Raw genomic sequence first — 26,573 nt, 5'->3', positions numbered from 1 at the left:
ATTAGAAAACATAAACATGCTAAGAAGTTAAGAGGTTATTTTTCTGAAAGCCTTGCCTGTCCAACCATATCATACTCACAGAAAATGTACCTACTCTAATAAATGTTTTAGAGTTTTTATCTGTCTCTCAAACTTGACTCATTCATGGCAGTGTATTTAAAATGTAACGAAAGTAAAGAGCAATTCTTCAGTTCTTTATCTGAATGGTCATGGTTTAGAAAGTACAACTTCATGTACAAAAATATGAAAGTTGTGAGTAGCTATTAAAGTTTTTTCAACATATTACTTGATTTAAAAAAATACACTTTGCTTCTCAAGCTGTCTTGGCTCATTCACATTTGACAATTTTTTATTCAAAATAATTAGTCTGATTGATGGGATTTGCTTGATTGGATTGTGTTAATCTATAAAACAAGGAATATTTCTGTATTTGAAATATCCTTTACACATTTTTCCTTTGGGAAATTTTCATCTCTCCAATTTTGAATTACTGTCTCAAAGAAGTAATTTCATAATCTCTATGAACAGCCAAACTGTACTTACTGTATGGTAGTTGAATAGGTTTGTAATTTGGGAACTCTGTAATTACTAGGATTATCACTATAGGATGAGCATGATATTAAAGAAAAACTCATTCCCTTCTGTCTTAAGCATATGATGTTGATATATATAGCAATTTTTTGAAATCCCTTAAGGACATTTTTCAGGCCTTAGGAAGTTGCATCTATTAACATGTATTACCTTATATTTTGACTCTCATTTCTACTTTCTCCCTTTTATGAGAGCAAAACAAGACACATGAAAGAAAAGCTAATTTGGAAAGTGGAACTAGTTGCAGAGAAGTAAACTAAGTGTCAGATAGTGCTAGTGTCAGTCAGTGTCAGACAGTGCTTGGCCAAGTTATTGACATTTTATCCGAAGCATATTGGAGAGCATCACTCATAGAAACCTCCTCCCTCACCCACTCTCGCCTTGTAAACCCCCTAAAAACCACATCTGTTTCCCACTGATAGCTTTTAACACATATCCCTTTAATGTCTTCTAACAGGAAGTGGAAACTGAGAGAAATTTGTGTTCACCAACATTTAAGAGTCACCCTGGGAGCCAGTCTGATGATTCTGTGAAAGATTCAGGCAAGAAAGACAAGGAAACACCTTTTGACAAGATCTCATCTGAAAGTGGTCACAGTCACATCTTTGAAGGTTAGCATAATTTTTTGATATTTCTTGGGATTGTACGTTGTACAGCATGACTGGTTAATAAGTAAAATCTTTAAAAGTTTTGTTTAAAAATTGGGAAGGAACAGCTCAAGAACACAATTCAGAGGAGAAATGGTATATTTAAATACTTCTCTCTATATATCATATTCTGGAGAAGGCAATGACCACCCACTCCAGTACTCTTGCCTGGAGAGTCCCATTGACAGAGGAGCCTGGTGGGCTGCAGTCCATGGGGTCGCTAAGAGTCAGACACGACTGAGCGACTTCACTTTCACTTTTCACTTTTCACTTTTATGCATTGGAGAAGGAAATGGCAACCCACTCCAGTGTTCTTTCCTGGAGAATCCCAGGGACGGGGGAGCCTGGTGGGCTGCCATCTATGGGGTTGCACAAAGTCAGACACGACTGAAGCAACTTAGCAGCAGCAGCAGCAGCATATATCATATTCACTTTGATTTTTTTTTTTTAATATCCTTTAATTGATTATAAGCTAGTACAATACATGTTTTCAGTATTAGGCTTTTAGAGCCATGCATTTGACCGTCACTTGACTTTTCCTCTTGTGAAAGGGAAAAACATATTTGTCTCTCTGTCTGTGGGAAATAAAAGAATAAAATATAAGTAATTGTCAATGGCAAAAAAAAAGTAAAGCCTTCAGCATCTCTTTTTCATACAATTAAACTAAAAGCGCTTAATGAATTCAGAATAAAAAGTGACATGAGAGTGTCATAATTTAAGGGAAAACCTCATAAATTTGATTAATGTTCTACAAATGTCATTAAAAAGTTAGTAGCTCATATGTTAGAAATTACAGTATCAATATAATTTCAACTATGACAGAATTGCAAAATATAAATAATTTATTGTAAAATATGGATATAATTTATCATTTCTGATTAGTCATATTCTGGGTTTTTCCATTTTAGCCAAGTAATGCATATTATAGTATTTGTGATGTTTGTTAATAATCACAATTAGTACAACTTTTAGAACACTTTTGATATATGTATTTATATATAGCCAACCATCAAGATGCCAGTCAACATGAGTAATGTGGAATAGTCTTTGGAATATGATAGACAAGTCACAATTTGGGAAAGCAAATGATGCTCTACTTTAAAACTTTGCTGCTCAAAGTGTCTTCTGTGAATCAGACCAGGAGCATCCTTTGGAGGCACATTACAAATGCAGAACCTTGGGCCCCTCATCAGTCTTACTGAATTAGAATCTGTATGTTAACAAGATCCTCAAATGATTCGTGTGCACATTAAAGTTTGATAAGCTATAGTCTATGACAGTACAAACTGAACCTCAGAATAATTTACATATGATTTAGCCCATTCTGTTTCCAATTGATTTAAGTATGTAATTTGGAGTGGGAGATGATGTGGGAAGAACACAAGAGAGCTTTCTTTTTTTTGGCAGGGGGTGGGAGTTTTCTAATGAAGGCCAGGCATGGATTTCAAAATACCTTCAAATTGGGATCTCAATTTCTATTTTTCATTTTCAATTCATTTTGGTATGCCCAATAGATATCCTAATATGATTAGTATTAGTCTTGAAGAATTTACTCCACGTATTTCTGGCCTTGTGATTAAACTTTGTGTGCACTTGGCTGAATGCTAAGAATTAGATTAGCAGAGGACAAAAAAAAAGGGAAGCTTTAGTGAATGATTTATGTTCTGATGATACTGGCCTGTGGAGATCTTAGCACAGAGAGGCTGGCAAACTAATAAAAGTTATGTGAGATAAACTGTTCCTCTCATCTCACCTTACTTCTTCTCTCCTCTGTTTTCTTTCATTTCCATGCAAAGCTTTTCAAAAGCCTCAACTTTACAAGCTTAGAAAAGGTAGTCTGAAGGGTATTATTTAGTATCAAGGTATGACTTAAATTTTCGAGTGACCACAGATTTAAATTTCTAGGTATATTGAAAATCTCAAACAACTAAACTAAAACAACAACAACAAAAAAAGCCAGAGTGCAGAAATTGCACTAAAGATGAACATAGCAACTAACTGCATTTTTATTTTATCTGTACCTTGCACAAGACCCTAATCCCTCTGCATCACTACTTTTTAAGAGAAACTTCTTTCATTATAGGATCCTTTTAATTCTTCCATGGTACCCCAATTTTTCTCTCTATGGAATAATCATAAGCCCTTTTAATACTTATAGTTAACTTATAATCTTGACAAAGCCTACACAATCAAAGGGTATATTCATATTGTTGTTCTGCTGCACAGAGATAGAATTTATTCCAAGAAGGTAAACACAAGTGTCTGGAATAATTGTAATAACTGAAAGATATCAGAGTTTATACAATTATATGAGTGACTGTAATGGCCTCACATATTAGTTAAACCTCTTAAGTAGCCTCAAGCATTTCATACTTGAAGGTAGCATTTACTTATAGCTCTATTGTAGACAGTAGCATTTTAAAAATAACTAACAGTAGATTATTAACATGTAGTTACCTAATGGCCTGCATTGTTAGAATTTAGTAAAATCGATGTTAATTGATAGTCCCATTTCGGGACTCAGGATGCCGAATGGATTAGCCCTGTCCCTTATCCTCAACTGCAGGTCGCAGGGAGCAACACAGAAGGGCACTGGGGTTTCCCCAGACTCCTTTCCATGTCTGATGATCCATCCCGGGTTGTGTTTAATTGCCCTCACCACCCCTTCTTAGGTTTGCTAAGATTTCCTCACGGATGTATTGGTGTCAAATAACACATAGTGCTGTGTGTACATGTTAGTGCATTGTGTTCATATTTTCTGTGGAATGTACTCTAGTAGTTAGTTGTTCTAATGCTTCTAGGAAAATTTGGCTCATTTGAAATTAAATGTCAAGCATGATGAATCCATAATTTGACAAATTTGGGTGATATGATAGGTGTGAGAAAAAACAAACTCATATAAATGGTTTTTGACTGAAGTGTTGTAGTGATATTAAAAATCTGATTAATGGAATTTCCTTCAGAAATTTAAAAACCACTAAGTTGGAAAGTAAATAATGAGGGTCTTAGATACTGATTTACATGGTTTGATCTGCTTCAGTTTGATCCACATGTACATAGTATACAATAGCTACTTTTTCTGAAATTCTGAAAATTTCTGGACCAAGAGATGCTTCAAATATCACAGATGATTGGGTAATGTTCATAAATTTTAAATTAATTGGGATTTTTTTTTACATGATAGTTGCCTACTTTTCACTTTTATTCTCTAAACCATCATTTTAATATTGATTTTTTAAATCATCAACATGTAAAATGCTAACAGATAAAATATACATTAAAAGTTACTCTTTCAAGTCTTTTGTGATAAACCTTAAGATATTACCTGGTATATTTCTCTTTTTATTATACTGAATTAAAGCTAAATTTATTTTTATTCTCATAATGGCCATTCGTCTTCCCTGATAGAGTTTACAAACAAACTGAGGGTTCTGTTTGTTCAAATCGTCTACTAACTACTCTATAAGTGATGGGATACTTTCAGTTATTAATGTTTCTACAATATTGATATATGTGCACTGAATATACTTGTGTGTGATTATTATTCACATGTCTCATTTGTCCTTTAAAATTAGATGTTTTAATGTTTTTTAATTAATTTTAATTATAGGCTAATTACTTTACAATATTGTTGTGGTTTTTGCCGTATATTGACGTGAATCAGCAACAGGTATACATGTGTCCCTCCCCCATTCTGAACCCCCCTCCCACGCCCCTCCCCATCCCATTCCTCTGGGTTGTCCCAGTGTACTGGCTTTGAGTGTCCTGTTTCATGCGTCAAACTTGGACTGGTCATCTGCTTCACATATGGTAATATACATGTTTCGATTCTATTCTCTCAAATTATCCCACCCTCACCTTCTCCCACAGGGTCCCAAAGTCTGTTCTTATATCTGTGTCTCTTTTGCTGTTTTACAGATAGGGTCGTCGCTGCCATCTTTCTAAATTCTGTATATATGCATTAATATACTGTATTGGTGTTTTTCTTTCTGTCTTACTTCACTCTGTATAATAGGCTCTAGTTTCATCCACTTCATTAGCACTGATTCAAATGTGTTCTTTCTTATAGCTGAGTAATATTCCATTGAGTATATGAAACACAACTTTCTTATCCATTAATCTGCCAGTGGACATCTAGGTTGCTTCCATGTCCTAACTATTGTAAACAGTGCTGCAATGAACATTTGGGTACACATGTCTCTTATAAAAGTGTTCCATATGTGTATGCTTCAATGTGGTAACACCAGTAGCAAATACCCACTAATGACAATTAAGCACTTCAAAAGTACCTGCTGAGATTGAGCAACTTGTGAATTTTACTGAATTTTAATGAATTTAAATGCAAATAGTTACCATTTTGGACATTATAGTTTTAGTAGATGTCATTTCTTCAAGAAACTCATCATCCACCTTTCTCATAGGAAGGGATCCAGATGATAGTTATTTATTTTAACTTACTCTTTCTCTGCAAATTTATCCTTCTTAAAATATAGGTGGATAAGTATAAAGACAGTCTATGTCAGCAAAATAAACAAGTAAGTAGCAATAATCCACATAATAAAAGGATTTCCTACAAGGTTTAGTAACTGTCTCTTCTGTGAAGTATTTCCTAGTGACAAAATTAAGAGAAGCATAGTTTCAACTGTGTCCCCTTCTCAACACACTATAAAACAATGGTATTATTATAGGAACAGACATTTCTACTGTGAGGCTATGCGATTTTCCTATAATATCTTTTCTAGAGCTTAATTGTATTAGGAATATGAGTCGACTCGAGTCAGGAAGTAAACCATTCTCTAAATACCTAAGGTCAACAAAGTTAAATGAAATACAGTAACAGGATGCCTTAAAATTAACAGAACCATTCCTTTAATAAAAAAGGGCTTCATTTGGAAGCTCATAAATAAATTAGACATTTAGTCACAGAGCAGTTCCAGTGACAGCCATCAGCACCATTTGTTCTGCTCTGACTGATGTGTTCTCTCTAATGAAACTCAAAATACAGGCTTTTAGACCTAGTCTGGGCACACCATGGTGAACCCAAGACTCTCAACATCAGCTTCTACTCCCAGACCTGCTTCCTTACGTGCTTGTACCTTCTTTCATGCCTCCAGATTATCTCTTGTAAAATAGCCATGTTATTTTAATTCACACAGGAGACATGTCATCAGTAAAAATATGGTCAGTGAATCACCATTTAAAATAATCTCACGGTGACGTCCTTTACAAAGTGAAGACTCCTTTTGTCATATCAAAAGGATTTGCTATGTTTGATTTCTTTACTCAGTTTGAGGTTGCTCTTTTTCTTTCTTAAAGTGGGTTTCACCTGCAGTTTTTCAATGACTCCCATATGTTCCTTTTAGTCCCTTTTATAGTCAGTGAGTCAAAACAAAGTCCAGAGTTAAATCATGAACTCTGCTGGAAGGGGCAGCTGGGGGTTTGCTCTTCTGAGGAAATTGTAGTGAAGGGTCTATTCATGAGGTCTTTCACATGGTAGCTATAAATATGCACCTTGGAATGCTGGAAATTTTCCACTGATTAATAATCAAAATCCCAGGAAATCATTTTGAGGTGGGACATGGTCATACTTAATTTTAAAACATGATGCCATCAAAGAAAGAAAACAACAAATATAAATATCCCACTTGAAAACCATTCATTCATCTTGTGTATTGGAAGAACTAAATATTATTTTTTAAATATTCTGATTATAGAATCAGAAATGTATATCTATTCCTGGAGAATATTTTTGATGCACTGTTTTCATTTGTCCATTCATTCATTCATTCATCAAATTTTTTTGATTGTTTCTTTGTGCCAAGTACTAGTCTACATGCTTGGGAACATCCATGAATAAAACAGATTAAGATGAGGGAAAAGAGAAAAAAAAAAAATCTGCCTTTGTGCAGCTTGTATTCTAACAGAGAGAAACATACAATGCACAATAAAAATAGTTAAGTAAATTATATATCAGAAGGCAATAAGTACTATAGAAGATATAGATCAAGATAGAATGGGTAGGGTACTGTGAAGGTTTGCAGTTTTAATTAGGATAGTCAGGACAAGCCAAAACAAAAAGATGACATTTAAGGAAAGACTCAAATAAAAGATTTTTTTCTCTTTCTTCATCCCTAGGAGTATACAAAGTTATGGTTTTTAATGTGTTTAAAACAGATATATCCAGGGAGGTTTGAAGCAGAATCCTCTTTGAGAGATGACAGGCCCCATGATCTATATTGTTGGTATTTGTGCAGTTACTTGAAGCAAAGGTAACATGGCAGTAAAACCCTTACGGGGCTTCACAGATGGAGCTAGTGGTAAAGAATCCGCCTGCCAATGCAGGAGATGCAAAAGACATGGGTTTGATCCCTGGGTCAGGAAGATCCCCTGGAGAAGGGAATGGCAACCTACTCCAGTATTCTTGCCTAGAAAATTCCATGGACAGAGGAGCCTGGCAGGCTACAGTCCATGGGACCACAGAGTCGGACATTGCTGAGCAACTAAGCACACACATAACCCTTGTACCTTACCACTGTCACCATGCAAAGCGTGTGACTATTCCTCCCTTTGTTCCTCAGTACACATCTTATACATTTGGCATATCTATTGCTCACTTTTGGCCTCCAGAAGATAGGCGAAGATAAGAGGCAAATGATTCAGGCAGAATCACAGGACTGGCTAAAGACTTGGAGCTCACACGTGGGACCTGAACCAAGAGGTGGTTATTCTAGGGAAAGGGACATGAGAATTGTGTTACCTAATAGGTTTGAAATTTGAATGTCAGTACAAAGGTGAAACACAAGAACCCCACATCTTAACCTGAGTTCATGTTCTCTCCAGGTTGGCACGGCTCATATGGCTGTCAGTGTTTCAAAATAAAGGCAACGTTAGAGGTTCACGAATGTGGTAGGTCCACACTGGACAAGTTTGATGACAGGTGTTGAAGATGCAATCATAGCTGGGTTTAAGCACAAAGCTAGTCACAAAAGATTAATGCATGACTAAGAAAAGACATTACTTTGAGGCAGTGATTTTTGAGGGAAAAGAAAGAGAGAACGAAGAAAGGAGGAGAGAGAGAGAAAGTGACAGAAACAGAAGTAGGAATAGAGGGGGAAAGGCAGGAAAAGGCATGGGGGCAAAACAGTTCTAAAACAGTTTTTGAGAAATATCTAGAATCCAGTTACTAAATAACTGGCGTCAGAGACAAACACAGAGGGAGAGCAATAGCAACATCCATAAATTCAGCAAATGTATACTGAACACGTACTATGGACCTGCTCCTGTATTTGGTATCGGGGAGTAGGGTATATGAAGACATATTCTGTCCCTGAGCCACTTTTAAGAAAGGAAGCACGTCCACAAAAAAAATTGTCTTTGAAGGATGAATAGTTGTATAGTAGAAGGACATACAGAAAGTCATGTGTCCCTGGACCTAAGATGCTTTGTAGAAGTGCTGATTTTCCTTTTTTCAAGTTTTTTTGCAGAGGGGAATGGTGCTGATTGTGAAATATGATTGGGATTTGTAAAGACGATGTTTTTTTCAAAGATGTTTGAAGGGGAGAAATATGAGAAAGGGGGAAGATTCCAGGTAGATCAATTGAAAGTAAGGAATTTGGGGGGAATAGGAAATCTTCCATATATTTTATACTTAGCAGTTCATGTCAATGAATGTCTTTATACCCAATGAGGTGATGCCAGAGTAGGATCTCAACTCCAAAATGAAACAATTTAGGTTGAGGTTAATATGACTCAGTTGCCAGGTTAAGAAAGCCGGTTTGAATGAAAAAGGAAGACAATTTTTATGCATTCAGGGTTGATTAAAATGTTGATTGACATGTTTTAACAAAATTTACAAAAGTAAAGGAGTGGAGTATTCATCTATTTTTTACCACAATAAAAAACTAATATTCTAGGGGCAATGCTAAGCTCTAGACATCCTAGATACGAGGCGTGGGGAAAAAAAGCTGCCAGGTACATTAGCTAATTAGCAGTTCTTTAAAAATTCAGTTTTCAAAGAATATAAGCTTTTTATGTATTTGTATTTTCAGATTTTGAGCCAAATATTTTTATTACAAATGTGTATTTTTTCCACACAATCTAATATAAGAAATATCTCGTTTATTTGAAATCAAAATTAATTAGAAGCATTTTGCTTTTAAAGATAGTATATTATTATTTCTGCTTAATGCAGCTTCACATGTTCTTTAAAATATTTAGTGTCCATGGTGAATTAGAAGAATAATAACTTATCAATAAGGAATATGAAAACAAGTAATAATAGCACATGAATATGAAGTTACATTTACAAAGAGTTACGTGTTTCTATATTTGGCTTTTTTTGCACATCTATAAATATGAGGATTGAGCTAAAATAATGTTCTATGAATAAGTTTTGCATGTCATAGTTATGATTCTTTATTTACAACTTCCAAAGTGATGAAATACTATACGGGGGCCTCAATTAGAAGAGTACACAAAGTCCCAGCCAGAGGGTCTCAGAAATTCTTGAATTGCCTAATATGAAAGACCAGTTATTCAATATTTTGAAGATCATCTATTTAAAAAAAAAAATCAGTTCTTGCCAAACACAATAGGAAGCATCCTGTTTAATAGTTTACTAGGTCTAATATTTCAGCATGTAACATTCTAGGTAGTTCCAGATTTATTAGGGGATATGTAATCATTCTCTAGTGACTTAAGACCATTGCCTTTCAAAAACATCAGGGAAGAATTTGATACACCACCTCCAAACCTATTTTATATCATCATGTAACAATACTTTTGACTCATTGCTTAAGTATCTTCAATCTCTATCCCTAGCAATGATGAACTGCTCTGTGGGAAGACGATATCAGAGCATGGAGCTCATTACTTTTAGTTATATTATGGATAGGAAACTATTAAGGAATTTTAATATCAATCTTTAATGGATCCAGGTTAGTAAACAGCTGGTAGGACAAAATGTAAATCCTCTCTGGTTGAATGTACTTTGTTGACTAAGGCCTCAATAAAGTCCAGGGTTAGCGTTCCAATGAACATGAGCTCACAATCAAAAATCACAATATAGACAAGAAACAACACTATGTAAGAGTCAACATGTATAACAAAGCAAAACTATACCTACACAGACATCAGATGTGAATTAGAGGTTTTAGAAAGGGAGCTCTGTATAAAATTATATTGATATAAGTATATATTTATGACTTGAGAGGGAAAAATAAACAGAAAAAATATGAGACCCAATACCATAAAAATATTTAAACTTCTGTTGACTGAAAAAAATGCACAGCCTAAAAGGTGAGAATTATGTTTTAGCTGGGGCATTATTGAAGACATATCCGGAATACACAATACTAAGCCCAGAATATAGCCTCTTCAATATCTGAGAGTCTGTTCTAAAGAGGTAAGGGAAGAGCCAGGACATTGGAATTTTTGCAAAACAAGAAACAAACAAACAAAAAAAGAGTTGAACATGAAAAGATTACTGCTAATTAAAGTAAAAGCAAACATCTAAGTTAATGAATTTAGCACTTTTCTCTGTATGAGAAAATGCAAGAGTCTGGGCTTTTTTGGGGCGTGAGGGGGTGGGGGGCATGCTGCTGGGCCTGTGGGATCTTAGTTCCCCAACCAAGAATCAAACCTGTACCCCTGCTTTGGAAGTGCAGAGTCTTAACCACTGGACCATCAGGGAAGTCTCCTTTTTTTTTTTAATCTGGGCTTAATGAAATTATTCTTTTGATACACTTCTTAACTAAGTAGGGCCAATGTCCTGTTTTTCTCCATCCTGAATCCCCCTAGGGTGTACCATCATTGAGGGTGGCCTCAGTGGCTGATAGCTTGATAGCCCCAATGTCCTTTGATTACTGATATGGCAGGTGAAATTTTTTGTCTATGGTTTTGCGAACAATATATTAACTAAATAAGAGAATAGAAAAATAACAAATATTACAGCACATATAACCAACAAAACATTAATATCCAGGATATATGGGAGGCATCTATCAAAGAGACAACCAAATTTAAAACTGGGCGAAGTATCAGTTTCCGTTTCAATTAGTCACTCAGTTGTGTCCGACTCTTTGCGACCCCACGGACCGCAGCATGCCAAGCCTCCCTGTCCATCACCAACTCCCAGAGTTTACCCAAACTCATGTCCATCGAGTCGGTGATGCCATCCAACCATCTCATCCTCTGTCGTCCCCTTCTCCTCCTGCCTTCAATCTTTCCCAGCATCAGGGTCTTTTCCAATGAGTCAGCTCTTTGCATCAGATGGCCAAAGTATTGCAGTTTCAGCTTCAACATCAGTCCTTCCAGTGAACACTCAGGACTGATCTCCTTTAGGATGGACTGGTTGGATCTCCTTGCAGTCCAAGGGACTCTCAAGAGTCTTCTCCAACACCACAGTTCAATAGCATCAATTCTTCGACGCTCAGCTTTCTTTATAGTCTAACTCTCACATCCATACTTGACTACTGGAAAAACCATAGCCCTGACTAGACAGATCTTTGTTAGCAAAGTAATGTCTCTGCTTTTTAATATGCTATCTAGATTGGTCATAACTTTCCTTCCAAGGAGTAAGCATAGGAACCAAAATAAAGCTATAATTTTTAATAATCATGAAAATGTGAACAGCACTATTAATTGTTGATAAAATTGACATAATAATTAGGCATAATATTTTCCATCAGACCATCAGAATGTAAAAACTTTGTGCGACAACTTCCATTTGTGAAAAAGTGAAAGTCACACAGTTGTGTCCAACTCTGCAATTCCATGGACTGCAGCCTGTCCCACTCCTTTGTCCATGGAATTTTCCAAGCAAGAGTACTGGAGTGGGTTGCCGCTTTCTTCTCCAGGGGATCTTCCCCACCAGGGATCAAACCCAGGTCTCCTGCATTGTAGGCAGATTCTTTACCAGCTGAGCCACAAGGGTAGCTCCTCCATTTATAGGATGTATTAAGTAATGAAAATGTGTTAGCTACTCAGTCATGTCCAGCTCTTTGTGGACCGTAGCCAGGCTCCTTTATTCATGGAATTCTCCAGGCAAGAATACTAGAATGGGTTGCCATTTCCTTTTCCAGGGGATCTTCCTGACCCAGGAAATAAACTTGGGTCTCCTGCTTTGCAGGCAGATCCTTTACTGTCTGAGCCACTGGGGAAGCTATATAAAGAAATAGAACCTCTCATATGTTGTGGTGATGGGAAAAAAAAGTATAATCTCTTGGAGAGACAATTTAACAATGTTAATTAAATTCAAGATTTCAATCAAAAAATTCTTACCAACTTTTATCTAATTTTCTAAAAGAAACACTAGAAGTAAGTACAATCATCAATGATGGAGGATATATATTGCAGTACTGATTTTACTAGAGAAAAATTTTTGATTAAGATTCTAAAATCTTTATAATATTGTTGAATTTTTTAAATTTTGTTAAAATATTGTTAAAATCTTTATAGTATTGTATCATAAGCTTCTCATAACAAAATTCAGGCTTAAACCAAAGAAAGTGGGGAAAACCACTAGGCCAGCCAGGTACAACTTAAATAAATCCCCTATGAATGTACAGTGGAGGTGATGAATAGATTCAAGGGATTAGATCTAGTAAACAGAGTGCCTGAAGATCTATGGACAGAGGTCCATAATATTGTACAGGAGGCAGCAAACAAAACCACCCCAAAGGAAATGAAAAGCAAGAAGGCAAAAGGGTTGTCTGAGGAGGCTTTACAAATAGCTGAAGTGAAGTGAAAGACAAGGGAGAAAGGAAAAGATACACCCAAATAAATGCAGAATTCCAGAAAATGCCAAGGAGAGACAAGAAGGCCTTCTTCAATGAACAATGCGGAAAAAAAAAAAAAAAAAATAGAGGAAAACAGCAGAAGGGGAAAGACTAGAGATCTCTTTCAGAAAATTGGAAATATCAAAGATGTAACGTTGGAAATACCAAAGATGGGCACAATAAAGAACAGAAATGGTAAAGACCTAATAGAAACAGAAGAGGTCAAGAAGAGATGGAAAGAATACACAGAAGAACTGTACAAAAAAGGATCTTAATGACCTGAATAACCACCATGGTGTGGTCACTTACCCAGAACCAGACTTTCTGGAGTATGAAGTCTACTAGGTCTTAGGAAGCACTGCTGTCAATAAAGCTAGTGGAGGTGATGGAATGCCAGCAGAGCTATTTAAAATCCTGAAAGGTGATGCTATCAAAGTGCTGCACTCAATATGTCAGCAAATGTGGAAAACCCAGCGGTGGCTACAAGACTGGAAAAAGTCAATCTTCATTCCAATTCCCAAGAAGAGCAGTACTAAAGAATGTTCAAACCACTGGACAATTGCACTCATCTCCCATGCTAGTAAGGTTAGGCTCAAAATCCTGCATGCTAGGCTTCAGCATCATGTGAACCAAGAATTTGCAGATGTCCATGCTGGGTTTAGAAAAGGCAGAGGAACCAGAGATCAACCAGAAAAACATCTACTTCTGTTTCATTGACTACGCTAAAGCCTTTGACTGTGTAGATCATAACAAGCTGTGGAAAACTCTTAAAGAGATAGGAATACCAGACCATCTTAACTGTCTCCTGAGAAACCTGTATACTGGTCAAGAAGCAACAGTTAGAACCTTGTATGGAATAACTGACTGGTTCAGGATTGAGAAATGAGAATGACAAGGCTGTTTATTGTCACCCTGTTTATTTAACTTATGTGTACATCATGAGAAATGCTGGGCTGGATGAGTTATAAGCTGAAATCAAGATTGCCAGGAGAAATATCAAGAACCTCAGAAATGCAGAAGGTACCATTCTAAGGGCAGAAAGAGAAGAGGAACTAAAGAACTTCTTGATGAGGGTAAAGGAGGAGAGTGAAAAGGTCAGCTTTAAAGTAAATATTAAAAAAACTAAGATCATGACATCTGGTCCCATCACTTCATGACAAATAGAAGGGGAAAAGGTGGAAGCAGTGACAGATTTCCTTTTCTTGGGCTCTAAAATCACTGTGGATGTTGACTGCATTCATGAAATTAGAAGACAATTACTTCTTGGCAGGAAAGCTATGACATACCTATATAGTATGTTGAAAAGCAAAGACATAACTTTGTGGACAAAGTTCTGTATAATCAAGACTATGGTCTTTCCAGTAGTAATGTACAGTTGTGAGAGCTGGACCATAAAGAAGGCAGAGCACCGAAGAACTGATGGTTTTGAACTGTGGTGTTGGAGAAGACTCCTGAGAGTCCCCTAGACTGCAAGGAGATCAAACCAGTCCATCCTAAAGGAGATCAGTCCTGAGTGTTCACTGAAAGGACTGATGCTGAAGCTCCAATACTTTGTCCACCTCATGCAAAGACTCAGCTCGTTGGGAAAGACCCAGACTGGGCAAGATTGAGGGCAGGGGGAGAGGGGGGTGACAGAGGATGAGATGGTTGGAAGACATCACTGATGCAATGGACATGAACTTGGGCAAACTCCGGAAGATGGTGGGGGACAGGGAGGCCTGGTGTACTGCAATCCATGGGGTCACAAAGAGTCAACACAACAGGATGACTGAACAGCAATAACACTTGTTGATCCCAAAGATGCATATCACATTGTTATGTATATCCCTTGAAGAGGAACCAGAACCCTGCTGCATCACTGCACTGTTTCTTGACAGTCTTTCCTTTGTTTCTGCATTCCCTCATTCTTCTAATTAGTAACTGTTTGAATCTGACCTTTAGAACTCTGGGAATGTCTAGAAGGTTGAAATCTTTTCCTACAAACAAGAAACAGTGGACATGAAAATCTTTTGTATCTGGGAGGGCCCCATAGGCTCCTGCTTGGTTTCAGTACCGTGAGTGGCATGTCCATATGCTTAAAAGTTGTAAAAAGCTAAGGGGCCATGGCAGCAGGCCCACCCCTCAAAGTGTTACAGCCCCCCCGGCAGCAGCAAAAAGAATTGTAAAAAGTTGTAAAGAGTTAGGTTTAAGTTTTATAATAGCAATATAAATGAAAAACTATTATATTAAAATGTGGCTGTTTAGACAGTGGAACTGGCCTTTTGTTGTTATTTGATTCCACATTTTGTAAAAGACTACTGTTATTTCAATTTCTACTTTGGTGGAAGTTTTTTAGAGATTTGCAAGTTTAACAAATATTAGTGAATAAAGTATTTTAGAAGAGGTTAATGTAAAATCCTAAAATCTTTTTTTAGGACACAACTCAATCAATGACAGAGCATTGTGTGAAGTACAAGGTCTAGATTCTTTTACAGGTTTAAAGAAGAATGAATTCAGTGCTTGTCATTTATCACCAAGCAATCTGGATTGGGTCCCAGTGGCTATGGGATGTTGTTTGCATTTCAACTTGCTCTTAGTAAACAACTCAGTTTTCTTAAGTGATATTGGAAATTGTTAATGACATAGAGAAGGTTGTCATTAAATATAAACCAATAGGCTAAATTCCTATTGAGACTAGGCCATAACATAGGATAAGAAGTGATAGGAAATGAATTCTGGGGCAGAAAAAAGGTTAACAAAAGAAGACAGATCATGAATAAAACCTATTGTCTAGGAAGCATAGGCATCTACATTTTGAGGAAGGATGTTAATACCAATTATGTGTCAGACACAGGCACTGACATTGCAAGGATGCATAAAACATCCTCTCTCAACTCTCATCTTAAAATTTGAGTTTTTCAAATCACCCTGCTAGCATGATTATTAAAATGCAGATTTCTCAGTTGCAACCTACAGCTTGCAGTAAAATGTAGCTTACCCCTTTGATTTAGACTCTGAATATCCATGCATTTTAATAAACTTCCCAAGTGATTTCTTTGCACAGTGATCTAGTTTGGTAAACAATATTATCTTGGATTTTGTTTGCTGAGGGAAATAGCACTGAATTCTAGCAGCTCATCAGTACTAAGGTTGATCCTGTATTTGGAGAGGCCGAAGTTGGGCTGGAGTGGGATCAAAGTTTGAGTTTTGGGTACAGGCCAATCAGTGTGAAAATAACTAACAATATAAAGCACAAGAATGCAAATAAAAAGTACCATAAATTTTAGATTAGCAAAAATTCTCTTTAGACAGAGAGAAACATGGAAATAAATTCTCAAACAGACCCTGGAAATAAATTCTCAAACAGATCCTACCTCTCTCCCCATTATAGTCATTCAAGGAAATATGTTGTAGTTGTTTGTGTGAGTGGAACAGTTTTGCAACATCTGGGTTGAGTTAATTTATTTAGCAAATTATGGTTGAGCATCTCTTATAGACTAGGCTCAGAAGACACAAATATGAATTAAGAGTATAATCTTGCTCTCAAGGAGCTCAGAATTTAGAGAAGATGGATATAGATACAAATGCAACCCCTCATGGTACTAGCCCACCAGGCTCCTCTGCCATGGAATTTTCCAGGCAAGAATAATAAAGTGGGTAGCCATCCCCTTCTCCATGGGATCTTCTCAACCCAGGTCTCCCACACTGCAGGCAGATTCTTTACCATCTGAGCTACCAGGGAAGCCCAGTAGAGCTATAGAAGTCATTATTAATTTATTCAAGCAACACCTTAATAAAATGACTACTGGATACCAGGCACCAGATATACCATGATGAACAAAAGTGTGGTTCCTGCCCATATGGATCTTTTCTGCTGGTGAATAAAGTAGACAATAAGTATATAAAGTGATAACAAAATAAATAATGACAAATTGAGAGTAAAGGAAGAAAATTGGGTGTGTGAGATGGCTGTGGAATTACTGGGGACAAAGGAACCATTTACACCTAATCTTTAAAATTGAATTTCTCTCTAGATTTCAGAAGAATTAGCTAAATCTGACAAGTTATTTTCTATTTATATGTCAGTAAGCTGTCAAATGATTGTATTAATAGAAGTGATATCAACTCTCTTTTCTGTTGTATTTTTAAATTAATTTAGTCCTAAAGTAAGCACCGGAGAAGGCAATGGCACCCCACTCCAGTACTCTTGCCTGGAAAATCCCATGGACGGAGGAGCCTGGTAGGCTACAGTCCATGGGGTCGCTAAGAGTCGGACACGGCTGAGCGACTTCACTTTCACTTTTCCCTTTCATGCACTGGAGAAGGAAATGGCAATCCACTCCAGTATTCTTGCCTGGAGAATCCCAAGGACGGCGGAGCCTGACGGGCTGCCGTCTATGGGGTCGCACAGAGTCGGACACGACTGAAGCGACTTAGCAGCAGCAGCAGCAGCAAAGTAAGCACCAGAGGCTGACAGTTCTGTGAGAGAAATGTTTTGACCATGTACTTTCATTTCATTCAGATTAAGCTTACTTTTTTTTAGACCAGCTGGTTATAGTTGCTTATGTTGTTAGTCTTTATATATACACACACACACACACACACACACACACACACACACACACACACACACACATATATACACACACACACACACATAATCATTTATGTCCTCACAGCAATGAATTTGATATGTCTTCATGTCCAACACAACCTGGGCCTGAAGAGCAAGAGGACAAGTAAAATCATATTTAATTAAAGCTAGAAAAGCAATTTAACAAAATCTCAGCTCTAGATAAGGTGAATAGCTATTTCATTAAGAATAAATGGGCCGCGGCTTCCCTGGTGGCTCAATTGTAAAGAATCTGCTTGCCAATGCCAGAGATGCAGGTTCAATCCCTGATCTGGGAAGTTCCCACATGCCACAGAGCAACTAAACCCATATGCCACAGCTATTGAGCCTGTGCTCTAGAGCCCAGGAACTGCAGCTACTGAGCCCAGGTGCAGCAACTACCAAAGCCCACGACCCTAAGCCTGTGCTCTGCAACAAGAGAAACCACTGCAATGAGAAGCCCTTGCATCACAACTAGAGAGTAGCCCCTGCTTGCCACAACTGGAGAAAAGTCCAAGCAACAACAAAGACTTAGCACAGCCAAAAATAAATAAAATTATTTTTAAAATAAGTAAATAAATGTGTCCATAGAGAAGTGTTTGCCACGTTGATGCCCCTCCCCCCGGTAATCACTTTGAGTAGTACAACATTCTACAAAATAGAAAATACCTAGACAGCCTAGAGAGAAGTTGGTATTCTGAGCCACTGGCATTAGAATAACAGATAAAATGATCCCAGGATGTTTTCTTCAGATGCTCCCTCAGATGCAACCCCTTCCTAGTTGCACACACAATCTTTACAAGTATCTATATGATGATTCTACACTGTGTTATGATTTGTTTGTCTGTGTTATTCACAAGTACATAGCGATATATGCCCAGTGTGGACTATATGCCCAAAATACTTGTTGAATGAATACATTAATTTTTAAATACCAAGAATCATTGAACATAGTTACAATTGTGAGCATATGAGAATATGCTCTTTCATATATGGACTCAAAGTAGTTGAACATGCTGATTTGGTGATGGGCAAGTTCAGGTTAAATTCTATTTGGGTCACTTAACAAATTGTGCAAACTTGAAAAAGTTACTTAACTGCTCTAAGCTCTAGTTTCCTATTCTTTAAAATAGTAAAGTTAATAATATGTATCTCTTAAGCATGTTGTTGGTATTGCCTAAAATATTACAAGAAAATAACCTATTACTCTGCATAGCACTCAAAATGGCACAGAAATAGTTTGCCATCTAGGGAAAGTACAGTCCATAAAACTTCTATAAGATATATTTATAATTAGAGTGAATTATTTTAAAACATCTCTTTAAGATGTTTCCAAGTTCTTTGCATCAATAAACAATTGTAAGTTCCTCAATGCAAGACAAGTTGTATTTACATACTCAGTGCTTCATAGATGTTCAAGGAATGTTGTTTGTGTGAATACATGATTTTCCAGTTTTTGACAAGGTGGTTGGCTGTGGATTGCACTTCTAAGTCATAAATTTAAATAATAAGTTTTGAAAAAACTTTGTATCAAATAAAATCTGCTATATTCATGTTTTACGGCCTGTCAATAAGAAAAAACATTTTTTTAATAACTAAGTCTTGAAGAGTAAGAGAAACTGACCTATCAACCTGAAATGACATCTGAAGCAAAGCATAAATGGCTTTTTGGTTAGTCAATAAAAATAGATAAATGTCTAAAACTTCAAAGACAATGAAAATGACTGTTCATGATTTTCCTCTTCTAAGCTCCACTGAATATTCTTTTAGATTTTTATTTTCATCTTGCTTATTTTTTTTTTCAATTCACAGTCTAAAAATGCACATGCTAAATCATCCTTACACATTCTCCCAATTCCCAATATAAACAAATCAAATGTTGCTTAGAAATGTTTACTATGCTTTGTTATTTATAACAACGACAAAATGCATCGAGTGCAATAAAGACATGAAGACAAGCATTCTCAATAGACACACAAAGCAGTTTATGACATCCAGATGGCATGCTTGAAAAAAGTGTTAGATTCATGAGAAAGCCCAGTGACCCTAGTTTTTATTGCTAAATTCTTCCATCAAATCTTCTCAGCTTTGATACATTCATTCATTCCTTTACTTATCTATTTATTCTGTGTGTCATAAAACAAACAGATGTTTTCAGTGTGCTTTTGACTTAATTCATTATCTTTGGGAGGCTTCCCAAGTGGTGCAGTGGTGAAGAATCTGCCTGCCAATGCAGGAGACACAAGAGAAGCAGGTTTGAACCCTGTGTCAGGAAGATCCCCTGGAGTAGGAAATGGCAACCCACTCCAGTATTCATGCCTGGAAAATTCTATGGACAGAAGAAACTGGCTGACTCCAGTCCATTGGGTCACAAAGAGTCATACGTGACTGAGCACACATGCACATACTTGGGATAACATGTGATCCTACGGGTTCAGGGGGAGTTCCTATGTGAAAAAGTCAGTATCTCCTTTATATGGACATTGCTCTTCATTTACCTGAAGCAAAGGAAAGAAGCTTACACATATGCTGTATACAGTATACATGTATATGTATAATAGCTCAGAGACTATCCTTTGTCTTCATTTTTTTTTTTTTTGAAACACCAGACACACAGAGAAGGAAGTTCCCCCCAAAATAAGTGATTTTCATTACTTTCAGAAAAAATTTTGAGAATCTAGAATTTTTTGCCTGTCTTTCCCCATCCACCTCTGTGATCAAAGCAGCTTGTGAAGTGTTATTAATTCCATACTCTTAGAAAAAAAAGCAACAAACTTCCTTGACAAGACAGCTGAAGATCATTATGAAAAGTGTTGCAATAGGTGGAACAAACAGTATACGTGTATACAAGCCCATGGATGGATGTAAGAAGAAAAAAATTATAGAGCTTCATCTTGGCCATAGTGACGCATTTTAACTTGGTATCTGTCTAGTCTTTTGGGTGAAAATATTGTAGGAGAGACTATTAAGAGTGAGAAAAAAAATGTACGAAAGCTGTTTCTTTCCTCCCTGAAAATAAAGGGCCTCAAATGTGAAGTTATTTATCCACATAATAAATACCTTAAAAGTGTTCCAGTTGTGCTGTAATATAAACAGTTTGGCATCAGAACCTATAATTTGCTTAAAGATAACAAAAGAAGACTCATAGACAATTACATGTTTTCAGTCAGTTCAGTCGCTCAGTCATGTCCAACTCTTTGAGACCCCATGGACTGCAGCACGCCAGGCCTCCCTGTCCGTCACCAACTCCCGGAGTTTATTCAAACTCATGTCCATTGAGTTGGTGATGCCATCCAACCATCTCATCCTCTGTCGTCCCCTTCTCCTCCTGCCTTCAATCTTTCCCAGCATCAGGGTCTTTTCCAATGAGTCAGCTCTTCGCATCAGATGGCCAAGGCATGTTACAAACAGTAACTGTTCTTACAAAATACACCTGAAAATCATTAATTAAACAGTACATCACAGTTTTATATCTGGGGCTACATAAGTTTTTTTTCCATGTTTTCTATCTCTTTTATAACTACAAATGTGTTTGAGGCAAGAGTTGAGAAGATTTTGAGATGCTGTTTAAGGTGCAAAATAACTTTTGTTGTATAATATTTACCCTTTGCTCAATGTCTTTATCTGACATTTTTAAAATTCAGCTCAAATGGACTTTAACGTGAAATGGAGTGCATCTGTTCACCAAACCAGCATTTATGGAGCACCCACAGTGTACCAGGCCCTGTGAAAAGCAGTGGATATCCAGTAACAGTAGGACAGAAATGGGCCTGTACTCACAGCATTTACCTTGTAGTACGGCTATGGTTTTTCCAGTGGTCATGTATGGATGTGAGAGTTGGACTATAAGGAAAGCTGAGCGCAGAAGAATTGATGCTTTTGAACTGTGGTGTTGGAGAAGACTCTTGAGAGTCCCTTGGACTGCAAGGAGATCCAACCAGTCCATCCTAAAGGAGATCAGTCCTGAATATTCATCAGAAGGACTGATGCTGAAGCTGGAAACTCCAATACTTTGGCCACTGGATGTGAGGAACTGACTCATTAGAAAAGACCCTGTTGCTGGGAAAGGTTGAAGGCAGGAGGAGAAGGGGATGACAGAGGATGAGATGGTTGGATGGCATCACCAACTCAATGGACATGGGTTTGGGTGGACTTCAGGAACTGGTGATGGACAGGGAGGCTTGGCGTGCTGCAGTTCATGGGGTCGCAAAGAGTCGGACACGACTGAATGACTGAACTGAACTGAATAATAACTTACATTTCTATTGTGCTTTCACAATATGTAAGGCATTTTTATAAATATTTGTATTATCTACTTCTTGTCCTTTGATATAAGTGTTGTTATTCCCAACATGTAAATGAGATTATTGAAACTGGAATACTTTAAGGCTGGAAGGTTCAGAGATAACTACAGATATGTATAGAGGATATTCAATCTCAAAAAGTAGCCATTTATATATTTTTAAAAACTTTTTATTGGCATATTATTGCCTTACAATATTGTTTTAATTTCCACTCCAAAGCAAAGTGAATAAGCTATACATATACATATATCCCCTCTTTTTTAAATTTCCTTCCCATTCAGGTCACCACAGAGCATTGAGTAGAGTTCCCTGTGCTATACAGTAGAGTCTCAATAGTATCAATAGTGTGCATATGTCAATCCCAATCTTCCAATTCATCCCAACCCCCCTTCTCCCTTGGTATCCATGTTTATTGTACAAACTGCTGCAGTGAACATTGGAGTGCATGTTCCTTTTTAAATTATGGTTTTACCCAGGTATATGTCCAGTAGCAGGATTGGTAGGTCACATGGTAGTTCTATTTTTAGTTTTTTTAAGGAAACTCCATGCTATTCTACCTAGTGGCTGCACAGCTACGTGTAAAAGAATGAAATTAGAACATTCCTTAATATCATGCACAAACATAAAGTCAGAATGGATTAAAGACCTAAATGTAAGGCTAGATACTATAATACTCTTAGAGGAAAACATGTGCAGAACATTCTTGGTATAAAGCACAGCAAGATCTTTTTTGACGCCCCTCCTGGAATAATGAGAATAAAAACAAAAATAAACAAATGGGACCTAATTAAACTTAAAACTTTTGCATAGCAAAGGAAACCATAAACAAGACAAAGAAAGCAGCCCTCAGAATGGGAGAAAATATTTGCAAATGAAGCATCTGACAAGGGACTAATCTACAAAATGTGCAAGCAGCTCATGCAGCTCAATATCAAAAAAAGAAACAACCCAATAAAAAAAACGAATAGAAGACCTAAATAGTCATTACTACAAAGAAGACATGAAGGTGGCCAACAAATACTTGAAAAGATGCTCAACATCACTTATTATTATAGACATGCAAATCAAAACTACAATGAGGTATCCCCTTATACCTGTCAGAATGGCCATCATCAAAAAATCTACAAACAATAAATGCTGGAAAGGATGTAGATAAAAGGGAATCTTCTCACACTATTGAGAATGTAAACTGATACATCCACTTATATTTTATTGTACTTAATGGTTCTTCCAGTAAGATTTCAATCAGAAGACAAGAAACATACAGTAATTTTAACAGGGAAAGTTTAAAATAGGGAATCATTAAGTATAACAGGATATAGGAGCAAAAGAGAATTGTACATAAAGGGGTAAAGAAAACTCTAAGGAATACAGAAATAGAAGATATAGAAAGCAACTACAACCTCTAGAGGTAACACAGATCACCCAAGAAACTAACAAATATAGAAAGGGTCCTCTGCCCTGTAAGCCTGGGATCTGGACCTCCCTGGAGAGCACACTACTGAGGCCCACTGGATGGCAGAGAAGTTCATAGAGGGGCTGCGTTGGGAAACTGGGAAATCACCTTCTGGGCCTCTGAGGGAAGGTACCATGGAGAGGTACCGTATGCCCTGGCCACAAAGCATTATAGGAATCTGCCAGGAGAGAGGATGCACAGAAACCAAGAACTGTTTCTCTTCCAGGATCCCTCCAGGGTTCTCTACTGAGGAAGCTTACCATCTTGCTAGCTGGCAAGAGAAAAATGTTCCAGCATTGCAAGCAGAGCCACTGAGGGTAGATTTGGAGCTTAGAGGAGTAAAATGATAAATGACACATTTGGTATATCAAGAACATTTAGATGAATCACATAATATCATTTATTTGTCACAGTTCACTAAGGGGATACATATTTTATTCTTCTATGATAGATTAAATCATTTTGAAAAATATATTTCATGTATTTATTTCTAAAAGATAAAAAATTTTGAAATTACTTTGCCCATTACTATAAAGAGTAAGACTTACAACCTGGTCATCAAAAGCATTGAATTGGGCACCAGACTGTTTGGATCCGATTTCTGACTGTTAGACTTTGAGCAAAATATGTTGGGAAAAATATTTAACCTCTCTCTGTATTTTGGTTTCTTCACTTTAAAAAAAGCAGAACTTACTACATATATTTCTTATGAAGATTATATTAGATGATGTTTGCAATATATTTGGAATGCAACTGGCACATACATATGCTCACTTGCTATTATTGTTATTATTTGCTGCTATTATTTTCATATATTATTGTTTCTTCCATTGCAAATCTTAAATATGTAGGATAAAAGATAAAAGGTCTTATAAGCATCCTGAGAAGAAAATCAGTCATATACAAAGTAACACTGTCAAGCTGCACTGAATTTTTCTCCAACCTATGCTCTGCTAGGACAAAGCAGGACAAAGGCTAATAGAGTTTTGCCACGAGAATGCACTGGTAATAGCAAACACCCTATTCCAACAACACAAGAGAAGACTCTACACGTGGACATCACCAGATGGTCAACACCGAAATCAGATTGATTATATTCTTTGCAGCCACAGATGGAGAAGCTCTATACAGTCAGCAAAAACAAGACCGGGAGCAGACTGTGGCTCAGATCATGAACTGCTTATTGCCAAATTCAGACTTAAATTGAAGAAAGTAGGGAAAACCACTACACCATTCAGGTATGACCTAGATCAAATCCCTTATGAGTATACCGTGGAAGTGACAAATAGATTTAAGGGTCTAGACCTGATAGACAGAGTGCCTGATGAACTATGGACAGAGGATCGTGACATTGTACAGGAGACAGGGATCAAGAAAATCCCCATGGAAAAGAAATGCAAAAAAGCAAAAGGGCTGTCTGAGGAGGCCTTACAGATAGCTTGGAAGAGAAGAGAAGCGAAAAGCAAAGGAGAAAAGGAAAGATATTACCATCTGAATGCAGAGTTCCAAAGAATAGCAAGGAGAGATAAGAAAGCCTTCCTCAGCGACCAGTGCAAAGAAATAGAGGAAAACAACAGATTGGGAAAGACTAGAGATCTCTTCAAGAAAATGAGAGATGCCAAAAAAACATTTCATGCAAAGATAGGCTCAATAAAGGACAGAAATGGTATGGACCTAACAGAAGCAGAAGATATTAAGAAGAGGTGGCAAGAATACACAGAAGAACTGTACAAAAAAGATCTTCACGACCCAGATAACCACGATGGTGTGGTCACTCACCTAGAACCAGACATCCTGGAATGTGAAGTCAGTGGGCCTTAGAAAGCATCACTACGAACAAAGCTAGTGAAGGTGATGGAATTCCAGTTGAGCTATTTCAAATCCTCAAAGGTGATGCTGTGAAAGTGCTGCACTCGATATGCCAGCAAATATGGAAAACTCAGCAGTGGCCGCAGGACTGGAAGAGGTCAGTCTTCGTTCCAATCCCAAAGAAAGGCAATGCCAAAGAATGCTCAAACTACTGCACAATTGCACTCATCTCACATGCTAGTAAAGTAATGCTCAAAATTCTCCAAGCCAGGCTTCAGCAATACGTGAACCGTGAACTTCCAGATGTTCAAGCTGGTTTTAGAAAAGGCAGAGGAACCAGAGATCAAATTGCCAATATCCGCTGGATCATCGAAAAAGCAAGAGAGTTCCAGAAATACATCTATTTCTGCTTTATTGACTATGCCAAAGCCTTTGACTGTGTGGATCACAATAAACTGTGGAAAATTCTGAAAGAGATGGGAATACCAGACCATCTGACCTGTCTCTTGAGAAACCTGTATGCAGGTCAGGAAGCAACAGTTAGAACTGGACATGGAACAACAGACTGGTTCCTAATAGGAAAAGGAGTACGTCAAGGCTGTATATTGTCACCCTGCTTATTTAACTTATATGCAGAGTACATCATGAGAAACGCTGGGCTGGAAGAAACACAAGCTGGAATCAAGATTGCCGGGAGAAATATCAATAACCTCAGATATGCAGATGACACCACCCTTATGGCAGAAAGTGAAGAAGAACTAAAGAGCCTCTTGATGAAGGTGAAAGAGGAGAGTGAAAAAGTCGGCTTAAAGCTCAACGTTCAGAAAACTAAGATCATGGCATCTGGTCCCATCACTTCATGGGAAATAGATGGGGAAACAGTGGAAACAGTGTCAGACTTTATTTTTTTGGGCTCCAAAATCACTGCTGATGGTGATTGCAGCCATGAAATTAAAAGACGCTTACTCCTTGGAAGGAAGGTATGGCCAACCTAGATAGCATATTTAAAAGCAGAGACGTTACTTTGCCAACAAAAGTCCGTCTAGTTAAGGCTATGGTTTTTCCAGTGGTCATGTATGGATGTGAGAGTTGGACGGTGAAGAAAGCTGAGCGCCGAAGAATTGATGCTTTTGAACTGTGGTGTTGGAGAAGACTCTTGAGAGTCCCTTGGACTGCAAGGAGATCCAATCAATCCATCCTAAAAGAGATCAATCCTGGGTGTTCATTGGAAGTTCTGATGTTGAAGCTGAAACTCCAATACTTTGGGCACCTCATGCGAAGGGTTGACTCATTGAAGAAGACCCTAATGCTAGGTAGGATTGCGGGCAGGAGGAGAAGGGGACGACAGAGGATGAGATGGTTGGATGGCATCACCGACTCGATGGACATGGGTTTGGG

At 37.4% G+C, this 26,573-nt stretch overlaps 1 protein-coding gene across 5 annotated transcripts in view; it reads left to right on the top strand.

The window, feature by feature from the left end:
* XIRP2 (xin actin binding repeat containing 2) overlaps nt 1-26,573 on the top strand; it is a 712,110-nt gene that overhangs the window by 593,391 nt on the left and 92,146 nt on the right. For all 5 annotated transcript variants that reach the window (XM_081582634.1, XM_081582632.1, XM_081582630.1 and 2 more), the window contains one exon: nt 1,049-1,202. In XM_081582634.1, the coding sequence (XP_081438760.1) occupies nt 1,049-1,202 (154 nt within the window). The remainder of the gene's footprint in view (nt 1-1,048; nt 1,203-26,573) is intronic.

This window comes from Giraffa tippelskirchi, chromosome 3 (assembly GCF_054371585.1).
Source record: "Giraffa tippelskirchi isolate mGirTip1 chromosome 3, T2T-mGirTip1v1.2.pri, whole genome shotgun sequence".
Classification (NCBI taxonomy): Eukaryota; Metazoa; Chordata; class Mammalia; order Artiodactyla; family Giraffidae; genus Giraffa; species Giraffa tippelskirchi.
Note: the sequence above shows the minus strand (reverse complement) of the source record. Positions and strands in the feature narration are given on the sequence as shown.